The 15,171-nt window shown below is 39.5% G+C and overlaps 1 protein-coding gene and 1 pseudogene across 1 annotated transcript; one reads left to right on the top strand and one right to left on the bottom strand.

The window, feature by feature from the left end:
- Nucleotides 1-4,061: 4,061 nt before the first annotated feature.
- On the bottom strand, nucleotides 4,062-5,775 carry LOC121759295 (malonyl-coenzyme:anthocyanin 5-O-glucoside-6'''-O-malonyltransferase). Its single transcript, XM_042154829.1, has one exon. The coding sequence runs from the start codon at nucleotides 5,664-5,666 to the stop codon at nucleotides 4,278-4,280; it is 1,389 nt and encodes a 462-aa protein (XP_042010763.1). The 5' UTR covers nucleotides 5,667-5,775; the 3' UTR covers nucleotides 4,062-4,277.
- A 4,526-nt stretch (nucleotides 5,776-10,301) lies between these two features.
- LOC121758008 lies at nucleotides 10,302-11,831 on the top strand (annotated as a pseudogene).
- The last annotated feature ends 3,340 nt before the right edge of the window (nucleotides 11,832-15,171 follow it).

Genomic DNA, 15,171 nt, shown 5'->3' with positions numbered 1-15,171 from the left:
TTGTAAAATTCGGTTGATCAACCATTTTCCCATAGCTATCTCCCATATCTGATCCATTAATGACATGGAACGTGGCCACATTCCAAGTCACTAGACCCGCCGACCCAAAAGACGGCTCACGATCTCCATTGGTATACACTAGCCTGAATAGGGACTCACTCCCTAGACAGACCCGAATTCGATTATCCATTGATGGCATAAGCCACATCAGATAGGTTGCATAGAATAAAACAAAACACGGCATGATAAATATTTATATCATTTTCACATAAAAATATACTTAGGGCATTGCCCTTATTTAAAAAGAAAGTCCACCTCAAGTTCCTAATCCGAAATTATTTCCTTTCCCTTGATATCACGTATCGCTTGCAAGGAATCACCTTTAGCATTTAAATAACACATAGATAAACACAATGAATCAAGTAAATAAATAAGATGTATGCACCCTAATTAAAATCGTTTGCCTCGTTTCTCATTTTTTTATTATTCGGCGGCCGCCCAAAGTTGCTCCGTTGGCTCCTCGTATTTCCACCACGATGTCGAAATAAATTCCCAAAAATTTATACAAGCGCATAACTAAATTATCACAACAATTTTTCCTCGAGAATACATTTATTTAAAATTCCTCGTTCTTTCCTCCAATTAAAATAACAAGGCCCAAATCTGAAAAAAAACAAAAGGCCCTCTTAAACCCACCATCTCCACGTCTCCCTTTCTCTCCCCCTCTCTCTCTCTTCGCCCAAATCGCAGAAGCTCTCAATCCACCGTCGCCTCCTCCGACTCACCCCTCGACGCCGGCCACTGCTCCCCGTCGAAATCGCGACGCCGCTGCTGCTGTCGGAAATCGCGACGCCGCTGCTCCGTCGCCGCCGAGAAGAGCAGTTGCAGGCTGCGTCCACGCCGTCGCTCAGCGCCGGTGTCGTCGCCGTCTTTCGGTCACAACAGGCTGCGGTCAGCTGCCGCCTCTCAGCCGTTCCTCCTCCGTCGCACGCCGTCGGAGGTTCGTTACAGACCGTTGTCAGCCCCGATCTACCCCAAAAGATGAGTTCTTTACCCAATTCTAAAATTCATTTGGTTTTGAGTTTGTTTTTAAAGAATTTGGAGTTGATTTGGTTTCCCATATACTTTTTCAGAATAAAGATTGAAGCTTTGACTATTGGTGTGTTACTCAAAATGATTTCAGTCGTGCTCTACTAGATTCATGAGTGAACTATTGAATTTATGGGAATATGCCATTGAAAAAAAACACGAAGAATAATCATAATTTAGAGGATTATACCATTTGTTTATAAGGAGAGAACTTCAAATTGCATGCTTGATGAAGCCTACGCTTCCTCTGTATCTATTTCTTGGGGAGTTAGAGAGAATGATTTAATTTACAAGATCGATGGAATATATATATCACTATGGGTGTGTATCTATAAAGATTGGATTTGGTTTGATAGAGAGATTATAGGGAGTGGAGATATGAATAAATCTTTTGTTGATGGGTTTGGATAACTATATTTGACCACGTCAACTAGGAAAAGATTTAATTATATTAATTTGATTTTTTTTCTCTTGCTTTTTTTTCGGGGTGTTCCAGGTGGTGGCAGTACAGTTGGTTCCGGAGCGATAAAATTGTAAAAATAAGAAGAGCTTTCAATTCCATTTCGTGTTCACGTTTGTAAATTTTTGGTGAAATAGATATTATAGTTGGAGTGTAATTATTTTGGACAATAGTGGTTTTTGGATTTTGTAATTATTATATCACTCCAATGTACTCAAATTTGCAGTGTATAGATTCTATAGTTGGAGTATGAGATTCCATACTTATTTTGGATATTAATGATTTTTGGATTTATGTAATCATTACTCGCTTTATCTCATATAAAAATATGTGAACTTTTCATTTTTGGTTTGTCCCACGAAAATATGTGTATTCCATTTTTTAAAAGTTATATCAATTTAATAATGTAGGTCTCACTACACATTAACACTATTTTAACTATCATCATTCCTCTCTCTTTAGAATACCATTTTTCTCCTCTCTTTACCAATATTTTAATTCTCGTGCCATACTTATTACCGATATTTTTATGGGACGGAGAGAGTATAATATAACTAAAGGTACTCTATCTCTGTCTCTCTCTCTATATTAATTGAGTCATTTTTTTAAGAAATTATTTTCTAGTTGAGTCATTTCCGCATATGATAAAATTAGAAAGTTCATATTCCCTACATCCCTCTGTAGCATAAGCGTTTCATTTTGAGCGCTAGTTTTAAAAAAATGATAATAAATAATTAAAATAGGGAGAGAGTAAAGTAAAAGAGAGAATAATATAGATAATAGTTTTCTCGATATTATTCTCTCTCTTATTTTACTTTTTCTCTATTTTAACTATTTATTACTCTATCATTTTTTCAAAAAATATGTGCACTTTTGTTCATCCCATAAAAATATGAGTATTTAAATTATTAAAAGTTGTGTCAACGCATTATTACCTTCCATTCTCAAATCATTCAAATAGCCTAACCACATCACTCCAAATTATATAAAACAAATAATTGACGATCACACAAAATACGGAATTAAATTTACGACACAGATAAGGGAAAAATAAATAATATTATTTAAATTTAAAAAAAGTACAATAAAAAAATATATTAATTAAAAAAAAGTACATTAAAAAATACATTAATTTAAAAAAAATTACATTATTTAAAAAAAAAACCCGACCTCCGCCTCACTCCTCGTCTCCGTCACCCCGTCGCCATCGCCGTCGCCGCCGGTACCCCCCGTGCCCCCCCGGTCTTCAAATCGTCACGCATGCTCACGAGCAATGCGTGAAGAAAGCTCTTCTCCTCGGGGTCCTCTGCCGCCTTCCAATCGGCTAGGATCTTGACCATCTGAGCACGCGTCTGTTGACGCGGGAAGAATTTGAGATCCTCTGTCGACTGGCCAAGGGGGGATGCCGACTGGACCTCCTGGGACCCTCCGGCGCCTCCTCGCCTCCCGTTGCGCCCGCCTTTGACCAACCGGTTGAGTTCGGCGAGCGAACGATGGAGGGGACGGGAGCTCCTGAGCACCCTCGGGGAGGTCGTGGGAACCACCGCTGCTGCCGCTGTAATCACCGGTATAGTTCAGTCGTTGCTTCTTCGGCCAGCCAGCGTCGACACCTGCTCGGAACTTCTCGGAGTCGTTCAACACCTCATAGCAGTTCGAGTAGGTGAACTCCTTATACAACCCGGGCTGGGGGAAGGCTTTCTCCGCTATCCTCCTGCAGTCATCCTCCGTTTGGCCACTGCTCTGCATGCGGAGGGCGTTGGCGTACAAGCCCGAAAATCGGGAGACCCCAGTCCTGATTCGGTCCCACGCCTTCCGGCACTCCTCCCCATTGCGCGGCCTCCCCTCTGGGTAAAAGGCCTTGTAGGCTGCTGCTATTTTGGCCCACATGTTGACGATCCTCTGATTGTTCGAAGTGAGGGGATCATCGCAAACACTCACCCACGCCTTGGACAGCGCGATGTTCTCTGCATCCTGCATCCGTCCACCTCCTCCGTACCGAGCAGTCGTTCTCAACCAGCTGCGACGACTCGCCGACTCTCTTGCCCTTCCCCTTGCCCTTTCCCTTTGGGGGGCCCCAACCCCGCCCTACTCCCCCCGTTTGAACGGGAGTTTCCGGAACACGGAGAAGATCAAACCTCAACTCCTCTAAGGAGAAAGTCTCATATTGCGTGAACTGCGCGCCTCCGTTGGGGTCGATGTGTGCGAAGAAACAGTTGAAAAATCAAAACTGGGGCGATAGACGTTTCCCCCCCCCGGCGTCCCCTGCGTCGTCGGTACCCCTCCAGGCATCATCTGCATCCCGGGTGCCCACCCCGGCATCGCCGGTAACCCCCCGGCGATCTCCCCCTGGCTGCCATCCCAGGCATCAGCTGCTGTCACGGGTACATGTTGTAGTACTCGGGCATCGGACCCCATACACCTCCTACGAGTACCGGGGGAGTTTGAGACCCGATTGTCATTTGAGTACCTTCGTTGTTGTTCTTCATTTCACGTTGTTGATCTTATATAGAAATTAAGATAGAGAGAGTACTCGTTAAAACAAGTGATGCGAATGAAAATGACGTGCAAAACGCGTACATATAGAGTTTCGAAAATTAAAAGAAAAAGAAAATTTTGCTCGCCGATCGCTCCCCGGTCCGGAGCCTGCAATGGCGGCGAGCGCATCGCCCAGCGCTCTCGCGAATCGGCCTGCGCTCGCCGATTTTTTCGCCGAAATGGCGCTCGCCGGTTACAATGGTTCGACGAGCGCCGGAGATCGCCTAGCCGGTCCGCTCGCCGCCATTATGGATGCTCTAAACACCTCTTCAAATGCCGCCATTCTCTCTCTGGGCAACGACAAACCCACCTCCAATCCGCCATTGAAATCGCTCGAGCTACACAGCGACATTGAGTGATTCTCTCCATCAATCGACAGCACCTCCAATTTCCTCGCCTTTCCCCATCCAAAATCCGCCTTCAACAGATCGAATTTCGGCGATCCAGAAACTCCGAGCACGCTCATCCCGAAGCATTTGAATATGTCCGACATCCAATTCTCCGCTCCTCTCAAAATCTCATCTCTGTTTTTCAATTTCCCCTCGATCTCCCCGCCAATTGCTTCAGCCGCCACCGCGAATCCATCCTCCGCCGCCAGCTTCCCGCGCTCCACCTGCGCCACCGAGCTCACGATGCAGTTGCCGAAGTAATTCTCCGGTATCGGCGGATCCACCCTCCCCCTGGCGTCCGCAGGTATGATGAAAAGCTCAGGCGCATTTTCGTCGGATTTGTCGCCGGATTTCACCATACAGCTCCAGACGAACGCTGCTGCCGCGACGAACGACGACGCCGGCGATTTAGTGGCGGTTTTCAGCTTCTCGATGTCGGATCTGCGGAGGAGGAATGTAGATCTGACTCTGTTCGTAGGCAGCGGAAACGACGCCGTTTTCAATGGTATGTTTCTCAGCACTTTCCAGAAAATAGCGTCGATTTTGTTCGGATCGTTAATAAACGATCGATCGAAAATCGGAAGGGAGAGAGAATCACTGTGATTGGATAAGAATCCTTCATATCCTCCGATTCCGTTGATTTCACCCCAAGCGGAGATGAATCCGACGATAGATCTGGCGTCGCCGAGGCAGTGGTGATTGGAGAAACCGATGCAGATTCCTTCGCCGGGGAACAGAGTGATCTGAACCGCGAAAATGTTGATCAATTTCCAATCCGATTCCTCCTCAATCGGAGGAATAGGCGGGAGGAGATCGTAGAATTGATCGGCGTCGCGCGTGTGGTTTCCGGTAAGGCTTTCGAAGTCGGAATTGGACTCCGCGATCGTCACCGGGACGGAATCCCCGGCGGCGTAGCGGAGTTGGGGGAATTTTTCGGTGTTGGACGGGTAGAGGAGGTTGCCGGCGACGGGGAGGTAGTGTGTGAGAGCGAGAGAGAGTGATTGTTTGAGGTGTGGAACGATTGTGTGGAGGAATTGGGATTTGGAGGAAGGGTGGTGGTAGAAGAGGAGGCGGCGGACGGGGTGGTAGTGGAGCCATTTGATGTCGAAGAAGGAGAGGGGGATTGAGAGGTCGTTGGCCGCCGGCGGCGGTGGAATGTGGCATGTTTCGAGGATTGTTGTTGTTGTTGTCATGGTGTTTTTTGTTGGTGTTTGGTGGGAAGAGGTGGTGGTTTTATAGAGATGGTGGGCATTGATGGCGGTGGTGGTTTATCTACGGTGGTTGACACGAGGTGGTTGTGGCGAGGGAGGAAGAAATGGTGGTTGAAACGAGGGAGGGAGGGAGCTACAATTTTAAATATTATGCATACATGTATGCAGTTAAAAAAGGTTAATTTTAATGTCGTACTAATTTTAAAAGCAGAACGGTCAAATCTCAGCCATTCATTTATCCAGGAAATTATTTACTTCATTTTTAGATCGATTTACTTCATTTTATACGGAATTTATTATTAGATCGTTTTACTTCGTTGCAGAAAGGCTGAACTAAAATGATCTTAAAGTGAACATTGTATTATTTAATAATGAACTATATTATGGTTTGATGGTGCATAGTGATATGGATGAATAGTATTATATATTTGTTCTTGGTTAATAGTCATTTTTTATTTCGTAAAATTTCAAAATAGTAGAGTCATTTCAATTTTTTTAAAAAAAACCTCTATCTGTCCGTGGTTAAATGTCATAAGTTGAATTAGCACAACTTTTAAGAAATACTATAATGGAATGTAGGTAGCAATAAAAAGTAAATTAGACACTTAATTATGGACGGATGAAATTTGAATGTGTTGAGAGTACTACTAATAAGAAAAAATAGGGGTTATGTCCCAATCTATTGATTAAGTAATATGTGGGGTTGCTATATGATGTGAGCATTTGCAAATGGGCTTTAGCATAATTTGATCATGTTAATTAAAGTTTATAACATGGGCTATAATATTACCCAGTATTGGTGCACAAACAGTATTATATATATGCTTGTCATACTCCAAAATTCCAAATTTAAAAAAATTGAATATATTTTTAATAGTTATATATATTAGGTTAGAAATAGTTAAATAAAATATTTCATAAAAATATATTCGGATTTCCAAATGTAATGAAAGTTAGAAGTTTGGTACAGTCAGAAACCCACACATTTAATACAAGAAAATTACACAAATAAGCATAAGCACACTCACATGGGTGTATATGTGTGGCTACACATTGTATATTTTTGAGTAATTAAAATTATTTTGGAAATAATGAAAAAAAAAAGATTAGGATGGCTGTCATGAAACATGATTTAAGATGTACGTGGCCAGACAGACTGCAACCAATTTGGAAACATGGATTTTGTAGTAGGTAAACACGTGTTAGCATCAAACTCAAAATAGAAAATCACAAAAAGAAAATAATTTTTAATCATGGATAATATATTCTATTTTCTTTGTAAACACGACGACATCACTTATTCAAAGGGTCTGCCTAAATTAAATTTTAGTATCCAATATTTTCATTTTCTAATGCATTTGTCTGTGAGAGCCACGCCAAAGATCTTATAACTAGGTTTTACACCGAATAGATAATAAATATTTGTAAACTTATATATGCATTTAAAATTTGTTTATAGCACTTTAATTTTTATGGGAGAAATTAAATAAGATCATAGGAGAAACAATTAATGAAATGATGATGTATAGTAGTAGTGATTAAAACCTTGGCTTCTTATTCAGAACCAACAAGGTGTGTACCGCTGACTCCATAGTGCGACAGCTCCACCCGAACCACCCCAACCCTTCGTATTGATCAGGTTTATTTTTATTTTTCGTTTGTCATCCATTGCTAACGATGATCGCTACACTGAGTATGCTTTCAATTTACATTGGGTTACTTGAAAAAGGATTACAAGATTTTCAAAATTGTGCCCTGCTCTTTTAAAGAGGAGTGTTTTAGAGCATCCACAACGGTGGACGGCGGCCCCGCGTCCGTCCGTGCCAGCGGCGAGGACGCATACCGCCGCCGCTGCGCTCGCGCCGCTGGCACGGCGCTGCTCGATGCATCGAGCAGTGTCGTGCCAGCGAGCAGGCGACGTGGCGGCTTACGATTGGGCAACGACATAGCCGTTGCCTTTGAATTATTTTTTTTTAATTTTAAAATTCGATTTTTAATTATATAAAATGATAAAAAAATAAAAAATATATATTTTCCAAATTCCAAAAATATGGCCGTTTTTTTCTCATTTTTTCTGATTTTTTTTTTATTTTTTCCCCCCAAAATCATCTATATATACACACATTCATCATCCATTTATCACATCAAATCATCTTTCATTCATAATTCTCATACAAACTATCAACACATTCATCCCTCACTCAAAACCTCAAATAGATTTCACCCATATTATGGCGGAAGCGGAGCGCGAAGAACAAGAATACTACGAACAACATTGTGCCGCTTACGAAGCATACGTCGCGGCGAATACCCCCGCTCCTCCTCCTCAACGAACCAGATCAAATCGCCGCTACATCCATCGTGACCGGGAGGGAGCCCACGAAAGGCTCGTTGCCGACTACTTTGCCGACCAGCCGCGGTTTCTGGCAGATTACTTCAGGCGCCGTTTTCGCATGTCAAAGCGCTTGTTCATGCGAATTGTCAACACATTGTCCGCACGTGTTGAATTCTTCCAAACAGGTCCAGATGCAGCCGGTCGGCAAAGTATCACGCCGTTGCAGAAGTGTACGTGTGCCATCCGACAACTCGGTACTGGGCAAACGGCCTACATCTTCGACGAGTATTTGCATATCGGTGAATCCACTGGAATCCTATGTCTAAAGAATTTTTGCAAGGGCGTTCGTTCAGCTTTCGGGGATGAATTCCTTCGGGCACCCACCACCGATGATTGCCAACGGTTGCTTCGTCTTCACGAATCAGTCCATGGCTTTCCCGGAATGCTTGGCAGCATTGACTGCATGCATTGGAGGTGGAAGAATTGCCCAACTGCTTGGAGGGGGCAACACTTGAGCGGTCACAAAGGCGGCGGCCCAACGCTTATCCTTGAGGCGGTCGCCGACTACCGCCTATGGATTTGGCATGCATATTTCGGCGTTGCTGGATCCAACAACGACTTGAATGTGCTATATTCTTCACCACTCTTCAATGATGTGATGAATGGTGTAGCACCGGCGATCGACTTCACCATCAACGGAAATAGATACCACATGGGTTACTATCTCGCCGATGGTATCTACCCACGGTGGTCGACTTTCGTGAAGACGTTCAACAACCCGCACGACCCGAGATGGGTTCTTTTTGCGCAGCGTCAAGAGTCCGCACGGAAAGACGTCGAGAGAGCTTTCGGGGTCCTTCAAGCCCGATTCAACATTGTTAAGTCCCCGGCTCGGCTATGGTATGTGAATAATATCGCCGACATCATGTTCACGTGTATTATCTTACACAACATGATTATAGCCGACGAAGGGCCGAGGGCGGCTAGCTTCTACGACGAGGACGAAGCCGGAAGCTCAACAGCGAGGTCTCCCCCACGCCGAGGCGAGCATACGACGGTTGGCCAGAGAATCGAGACAAGGCACACAATGCGTGATACCCGAATCCACAATCAACTACAAGAAGACCTAATCAAACACATGTGGGCGAAATTCGGCGACGCTTAGTGGTTTTTTTAATTTTTGGTATTTTAATTATGTAATTTTTAATTTTTAGGATTTTAATTATGTCGTTTTTATTTTATTTGTCGTTTGTAATATTATTTAGGTTTTTTTAATGAATTTTAGTATTATTGAAATGTTTTTGTTTAATTGAATTTTAAATTAATTGTGCTCGTCCTTGCGGAAGAGCACAGCTGTGGGTGTTGTGCTCTTGCCAGAGAGCAGACAGAAAAAGTGGGGCCGGGCCTACAACCGTGCCGCTGGCAAGAGCACGATTGTGGATACTCTTATGCTTAAAAGCAATTGCACAAAAATAAGACATAAATGCTTATAATTGGGTAGAGGGTGTAACAACCATACCCACCAATCACTCTAGATTTCATGTCTTAGGTCAAATACACTTTTTTTTGGCTGCCACTTGCCCCTACCTATTTTTACATAATCTTTACATTTGAATCATCATTCATCAAGATTTCAATCATACTATTTTTGTAAGATGGAATAAAAATCAAATTTATAGGAGCATTTTTGGTACTTGCGTGAAAGAGAAAATAGTTTGTTGATTTGAATTTTGTTGCAAAAAGTCATAGTCATTGATTGGTCCATTAATTTATAGTATGTTGTATTATCAATCGTTAGATGCATATATTCATTATATGAATTGAAAAAAAAACAAGTAGTCCTTCAGATATGAAAAAGGAAAAAAGAAATAAATCATTATGTGGACTTCATCATTTAATTACTAGAATTAATTGATCAGATAGAAACGATGTCAACCTGAAAAACAAAATTTAACTACTAAAAACGACATCCGGTGCAATTTTCTCAAGTGTTCATACTTTGAAAAAATTAAATTAATTAAATCCCTATTCTTAGGCACTTGTTTGTCAAACTAAAATAGACTTTATACCCTAACATTTTTTCTTACTCTCCAATTAATTATATTTCCCATCAAAATATTTTTGCAAGAATTTTACCATCCTTTCATACGTACAACCAGTGACAGATTCAGAAAATAAACTCCTATACGAAGGAGGAAATTACAACTCACTTTTTTTAGGGTTCAATCCAGGAGTTTATTTCCGCCAATCACATTGACTTCAATCCATTTACCACACTGTTCCATTTACTTTCTATAAATAGAAGATGTTTGTGATCACTTTCTTAACAATATCACACCTTTTCTTACAAAACATCATCTTTTTTCTCCCAAAACCTGTCCAAAACTCATCATATTTCTTCTCACTCGTCAAAAATGGGAAGATCACCTTGCTGCGACAAAAATGGCCTCAAGAATGGGCCGTGGACACCCGAAGAAGACGAGAAGCTCAGTCGATACATCCACGCTCATGGCGCCGGAAATTGGAGAAATCTTCCCAAAAATGCTGGTATCATATATTTAGATCATAGTATTAGTATCAATACATACATATTAGTATGTGATTGGATTAAATAAATTATATATATGCATATGTTAAAGGTCTTGAAAGATGTGGGAAGAGTTGTCGGCTTCGTTGGATTAATTACTTGAGACCAGATATCAAAAGAGGAAGATTCTCATTTGAAGAAGAAGAAACTATAATTCAACTCCATAGTGTTCTTGGCAACAAGTAAGATTCATTTCTAATCATCAATTTTCAATTATTAAAAAAATAATATTCTCTCTGTCCTATTATACTCAGATTTACGCATAAAAAGTTGCTTAGATTTATCGAGCCCCCTAGTATTATTTTACAAATGAAACACAATTTTCTTAATATTCGTGCTGAAAAGTAACACGATGACTATTTTTAATGGTAATAAACATCAGTCTTGTTTATTAATTCTTAGTTCCAAAAATATGCACTTTCTATTTTTAATAAATATTTTATGTTGAGACTCATTCTTCACTAACCTCTTTCACGCAAAAATTATTGTACGTGGATGGTACTAGTTTTAAATAATTAGCTAAATTTTGCATTTTAGACCACCAATCCACCATTATTTTCTCTTATGATATCTAGATGGTCGGCGATTGCGGAGCATTTGCCAAGGAGAACAGACAACGAGATAAAAAAACTACTGGAACACCCACGTCCGGAAGCGTCTGCTCCGGACGGGGATCGACCCAGTGACCCACGCGCCGCGGCTCGACATGCTCGACCTCTCGTCGCTCCTCACCTCGCCGCAGCTCAACCTGACGAGCCTCGTCCGCCTCCAGACGCTCCTAAATCCGGAGGCGCTGAGGCTTGCCATGAGCCTAGCATCGAGCCACGGCGGCGGCGCTCAGCTCCTACAAAATCAGCCACAGGCGGCGCTCCAACCTAATCACTTTGATCAACAAATTCCACCAAATCCAATCAACAATGATTCGTTTCAATGTCAACAAATGGTTCAAGACAATTAGATGGGGGCAGATTTGTCACAAAACTCGAGTTTAGAAAATGTTAATTTGGATTCATTTTTTCTCTCTAGCTCTCCTGCGATTATCAATGGAGGAGGAGAAGATGAAAGAGAGAGATTCTGCAGTGATTTGTTGAGATTTGAGATTCCGGAGAGTTTGAATTTTGATGATTTCATGTAAAATTGATTTTTTTTTTCCAGTGTTATGATTGATTTAGTAGGGGAATTCTTTTGAAATTTCTATATGTTATATACTACTACTATTTTTATGTTTTTTAAATATTTTTTTATTATGTTCAATTTCAATTTAGGTGAATAACATAGCTCTCAAGATTAATTAAGTGCTATTTTTCTTTATTTTGTTTTTAAGTTTGAGACGAATTGCTATTTCAAAGACCTTTTCGTTTTTTAAGAAATGAAAAACTCGTGTTCTTTATACCATGTACAAAAAGTTCAGTTTTGCCTTTATATTAGCTTTTGTTTTGTAATTAAAAACTACATTTAAAATAGAAAGAAATATGGATTTCTGATATCATTTGATATTGTGACTTTTTAGGGTTTTTTGTCCTCTATATTTATAATTATTAGATGTTGAAAAAATGCCGACTTTATATATAAATAAAGTCATAACATGTTACATATCCTTTATATTAACCAATAAAGTCCAATATATAAGACGAAAAATATGGCCACTAATAGAAATTGCGTTCACTTTTTTCTACGCATAATCATTTTTATTGAAATAAAATACCATACTTAAGATAATAGTTTGACAACATTCTCTACATTATACATTTTTTTGAGATGGCTCCCAAAATTATACATAATGCATAAAAAAAACTTGTTTTCATATCAAATTGTTTTAATTCTTTTCAATATTGGTTGATTCATCTACGGATGCCGGAGTACGAGCCTGGATGTGAGCAAACGGCTTCCCAACATAACCCGCCGCCACCGCTGAAATGCGGTCAATCTGCATGACGTGTATTGATGGAGTGAAACACTAAATTTAATAGAAAATGACAAAAAGGTTTTCAATTATACATGTATGAGACAATTTAGGTTTTGTCACTCATTATTTTATCATTCGGAAAACTACTTGGTGGTTTGAGATTTTTGGATTATGAAAAAAAAAATCATTCGGAAAACTAATTGATCAATTTACCTCCTCTCTTAGTCGAGCATTCTCCATTCTGAGTTGACGTTCATCAAGAGACACATCGCTAATGGCGGCCATGCGACCACAAGCAGGGCAGCTCGCGTTGCTTAGCGCTTCTTTGTATCTCATGTTTTCAGCCCTAAGTCTCTCATTTTCGGCCCTCAGATGCCTGTTTTGCTCCCGCTCATGTTTCGACTGCATATTTTTGAAATTATTTTAGAGCCACACTCCTCTTCGGGCTTGTGCAAATTATTATTTTTAATACAACTTTTATTATAATAAATGTTTTGATTGCACATATATAAATTCTTATTTCTAATTAATAGTACAAATTAATTAGAAAAATAATAGTAATGAATTTACCTTCATTTGAGTACGCTTATTTTGGAACCAAAATTTAATCTGCAATGGCTCCAACCTTAATGCCAAACTAAGTTCATTTCTCTGTTTGGCGTCAGGATGAGGACATTCTTTGAAAAAACTACAAAAAATATTAATTCGAATTCAATAATATTACCACCAAAACTTTAAAATAATAACACATATCTAATATTCTAACGAAATTTCAATAAAAAAATGAAAACTAAAAAAAATTACGCTTCCATTGCATGAATCTGATGCATGGTGTGGCGATGGTAGCGCTTCCTCTTGTTTTGGCGATTCTCAGTCGAGTTGATGTCGTCGCCACTAGACTTGTCGTCGACCTCTTCGCCGTTGATCCTGCGATCTTCCTCCCCTTCGGAAAAGTTTGATTTCGAGTCCATGCTGCCCTGTGCTACATATGTTAGTCGATTAATTAAGAGTTAATGCCTGTAAATTCACGAACTATACCTAAATTTTTTATCAATAAAGAATTTTATGATCAATTGTGTTGACAATTGAAACTAAAAATATAACATATAACTGTCCCACATCGGTGTCAAGATAAAACTGAAACTAGTATATAAGTCTCATGGGCCCCTCCTCCTATCACCAATTGGTTTTAGGATGGAACCCATGGATTTCTATCATGGTATCAGAGCGGGTCGCCGACTGTGGGTCAAATTTAACTGACCCAGCAGTATATCTGGGCTAAAACTGAAAAAATGACTGACCCAACAGTATATTTGGGCTTAAAATTTGGGCCAGTGGTCCAACCGATCGGAAAAAAATTGGGCTAATTGTCCAATCGATCAGAAAAAAAGTCCAACCCCTCCAAGTTCACCTTGAAGGGTTTGAGGGAGGGTGTTGGCAATTGAAACTAAAAATATAACATATAACTGTCCCACATCGGTGTCAAGATAAAACTGAAACTAGTATATAAGTCTCATGGGCCCCTCCTCCTATCACCAATTGGTTTTAGGATGGAACCCATGGATTTCTATCAAATTGCTATATTATAAGAATCAAATTTCAATAATGAAGAGACATGTAGAATGAAACACATAGTATGAATTATAATGATAAAAAAAACTCACTTTTGAAGAGGTAAAGAAGAAACTACAAAGAGCAAATAAAAGTGATTAGAAGCGACACAATTTATTGACAAAATTAGCAGAAATTGAGAAATTTTAATAAATAGAGGTGTGAGACAACTGTAAAGTGGAAAATAAATCTATATTATAGAGCATAAATAATAATAAAATAAAATTATAAACCCTAGTCTGAAATATTATTTGATTTCATAATTAATTAAGCTTGTGAACTAACATAGGTATTATTTGGATGTGTTTCTTGTATTTACAGACAAATAAATTGCGATATTGTAGACAGCATACGGGAAATTATAATAAATTCATATTACATTTAAATCGCGGCTTAGAGATTTTTTAGAATAAATGGTCCATGATTTTATTTTTATTTTTCTAGAGGATTAATGCTCCCTAATTAATTAGATGTACCAATAATTTTCACTCCAACATGTAGGGTATCTAGCAATAAGGTTCTCAAAATCAATATTGTCATAATGAATTGATAAAGAAAGAGATTATAGATGAAGATTATATTTAATTTGCAAATTTTGTAGATGCTAAGAACACACTATAGGTGAAATGATTAATTATGAGATTGATTGTTCATCTGAATTTGTAAATGTTGATAGATATGGCAATGAAATAATGTTGATATTCTTTTAATTACTTGCATATAAATGTAAAAAACCTAAAATTTTTATCTTTTTACTTGGAAAAGCAAAATTAATAAATTTTTCCACGCAGATATAAATAAGTCAGACCTATACTATTCATGTATCGCACATGTTTTTAAGTCCATACACATGGGCCTAAATTCAGCCCAACATATATTATTCATATTCCTAAACAAATGTTAATCATCAAATTTCTAATTAATATGGGCTTCAAATATTGTCCTTTAAATGGGCTTCCTAGATTATATTACCAAAAAATTCCTTTTGAGCTATAGTAAAGGTCTATAAATGGGCTTGCTCGAATTATTTTTGTTCTATAAAATCCGT

This window comes from Salvia splendens, chromosome 12 (genome assembly GCF_004379255.2).
Source record: "Salvia splendens isolate huo1 chromosome 12, SspV2, whole genome shotgun sequence".
Classification (NCBI taxonomy): Eukaryota; Viridiplantae; Streptophyta; class Magnoliopsida; order Lamiales; family Lamiaceae; genus Salvia; species Salvia splendens.
The sequence above is the reverse complement of the archived record's forward strand: the minus strand, read 5'-3'. Positions and strand labels throughout refer to the sequence as shown.

Coding starts and splice junctions, on each gene's coding strand:
- LOC121759295 (XM_042154829.1), bottom strand. CDS start 5,666: ATGACAACAACAACAACAATCCTCGAAACATGCCACATTCCACCGCCG.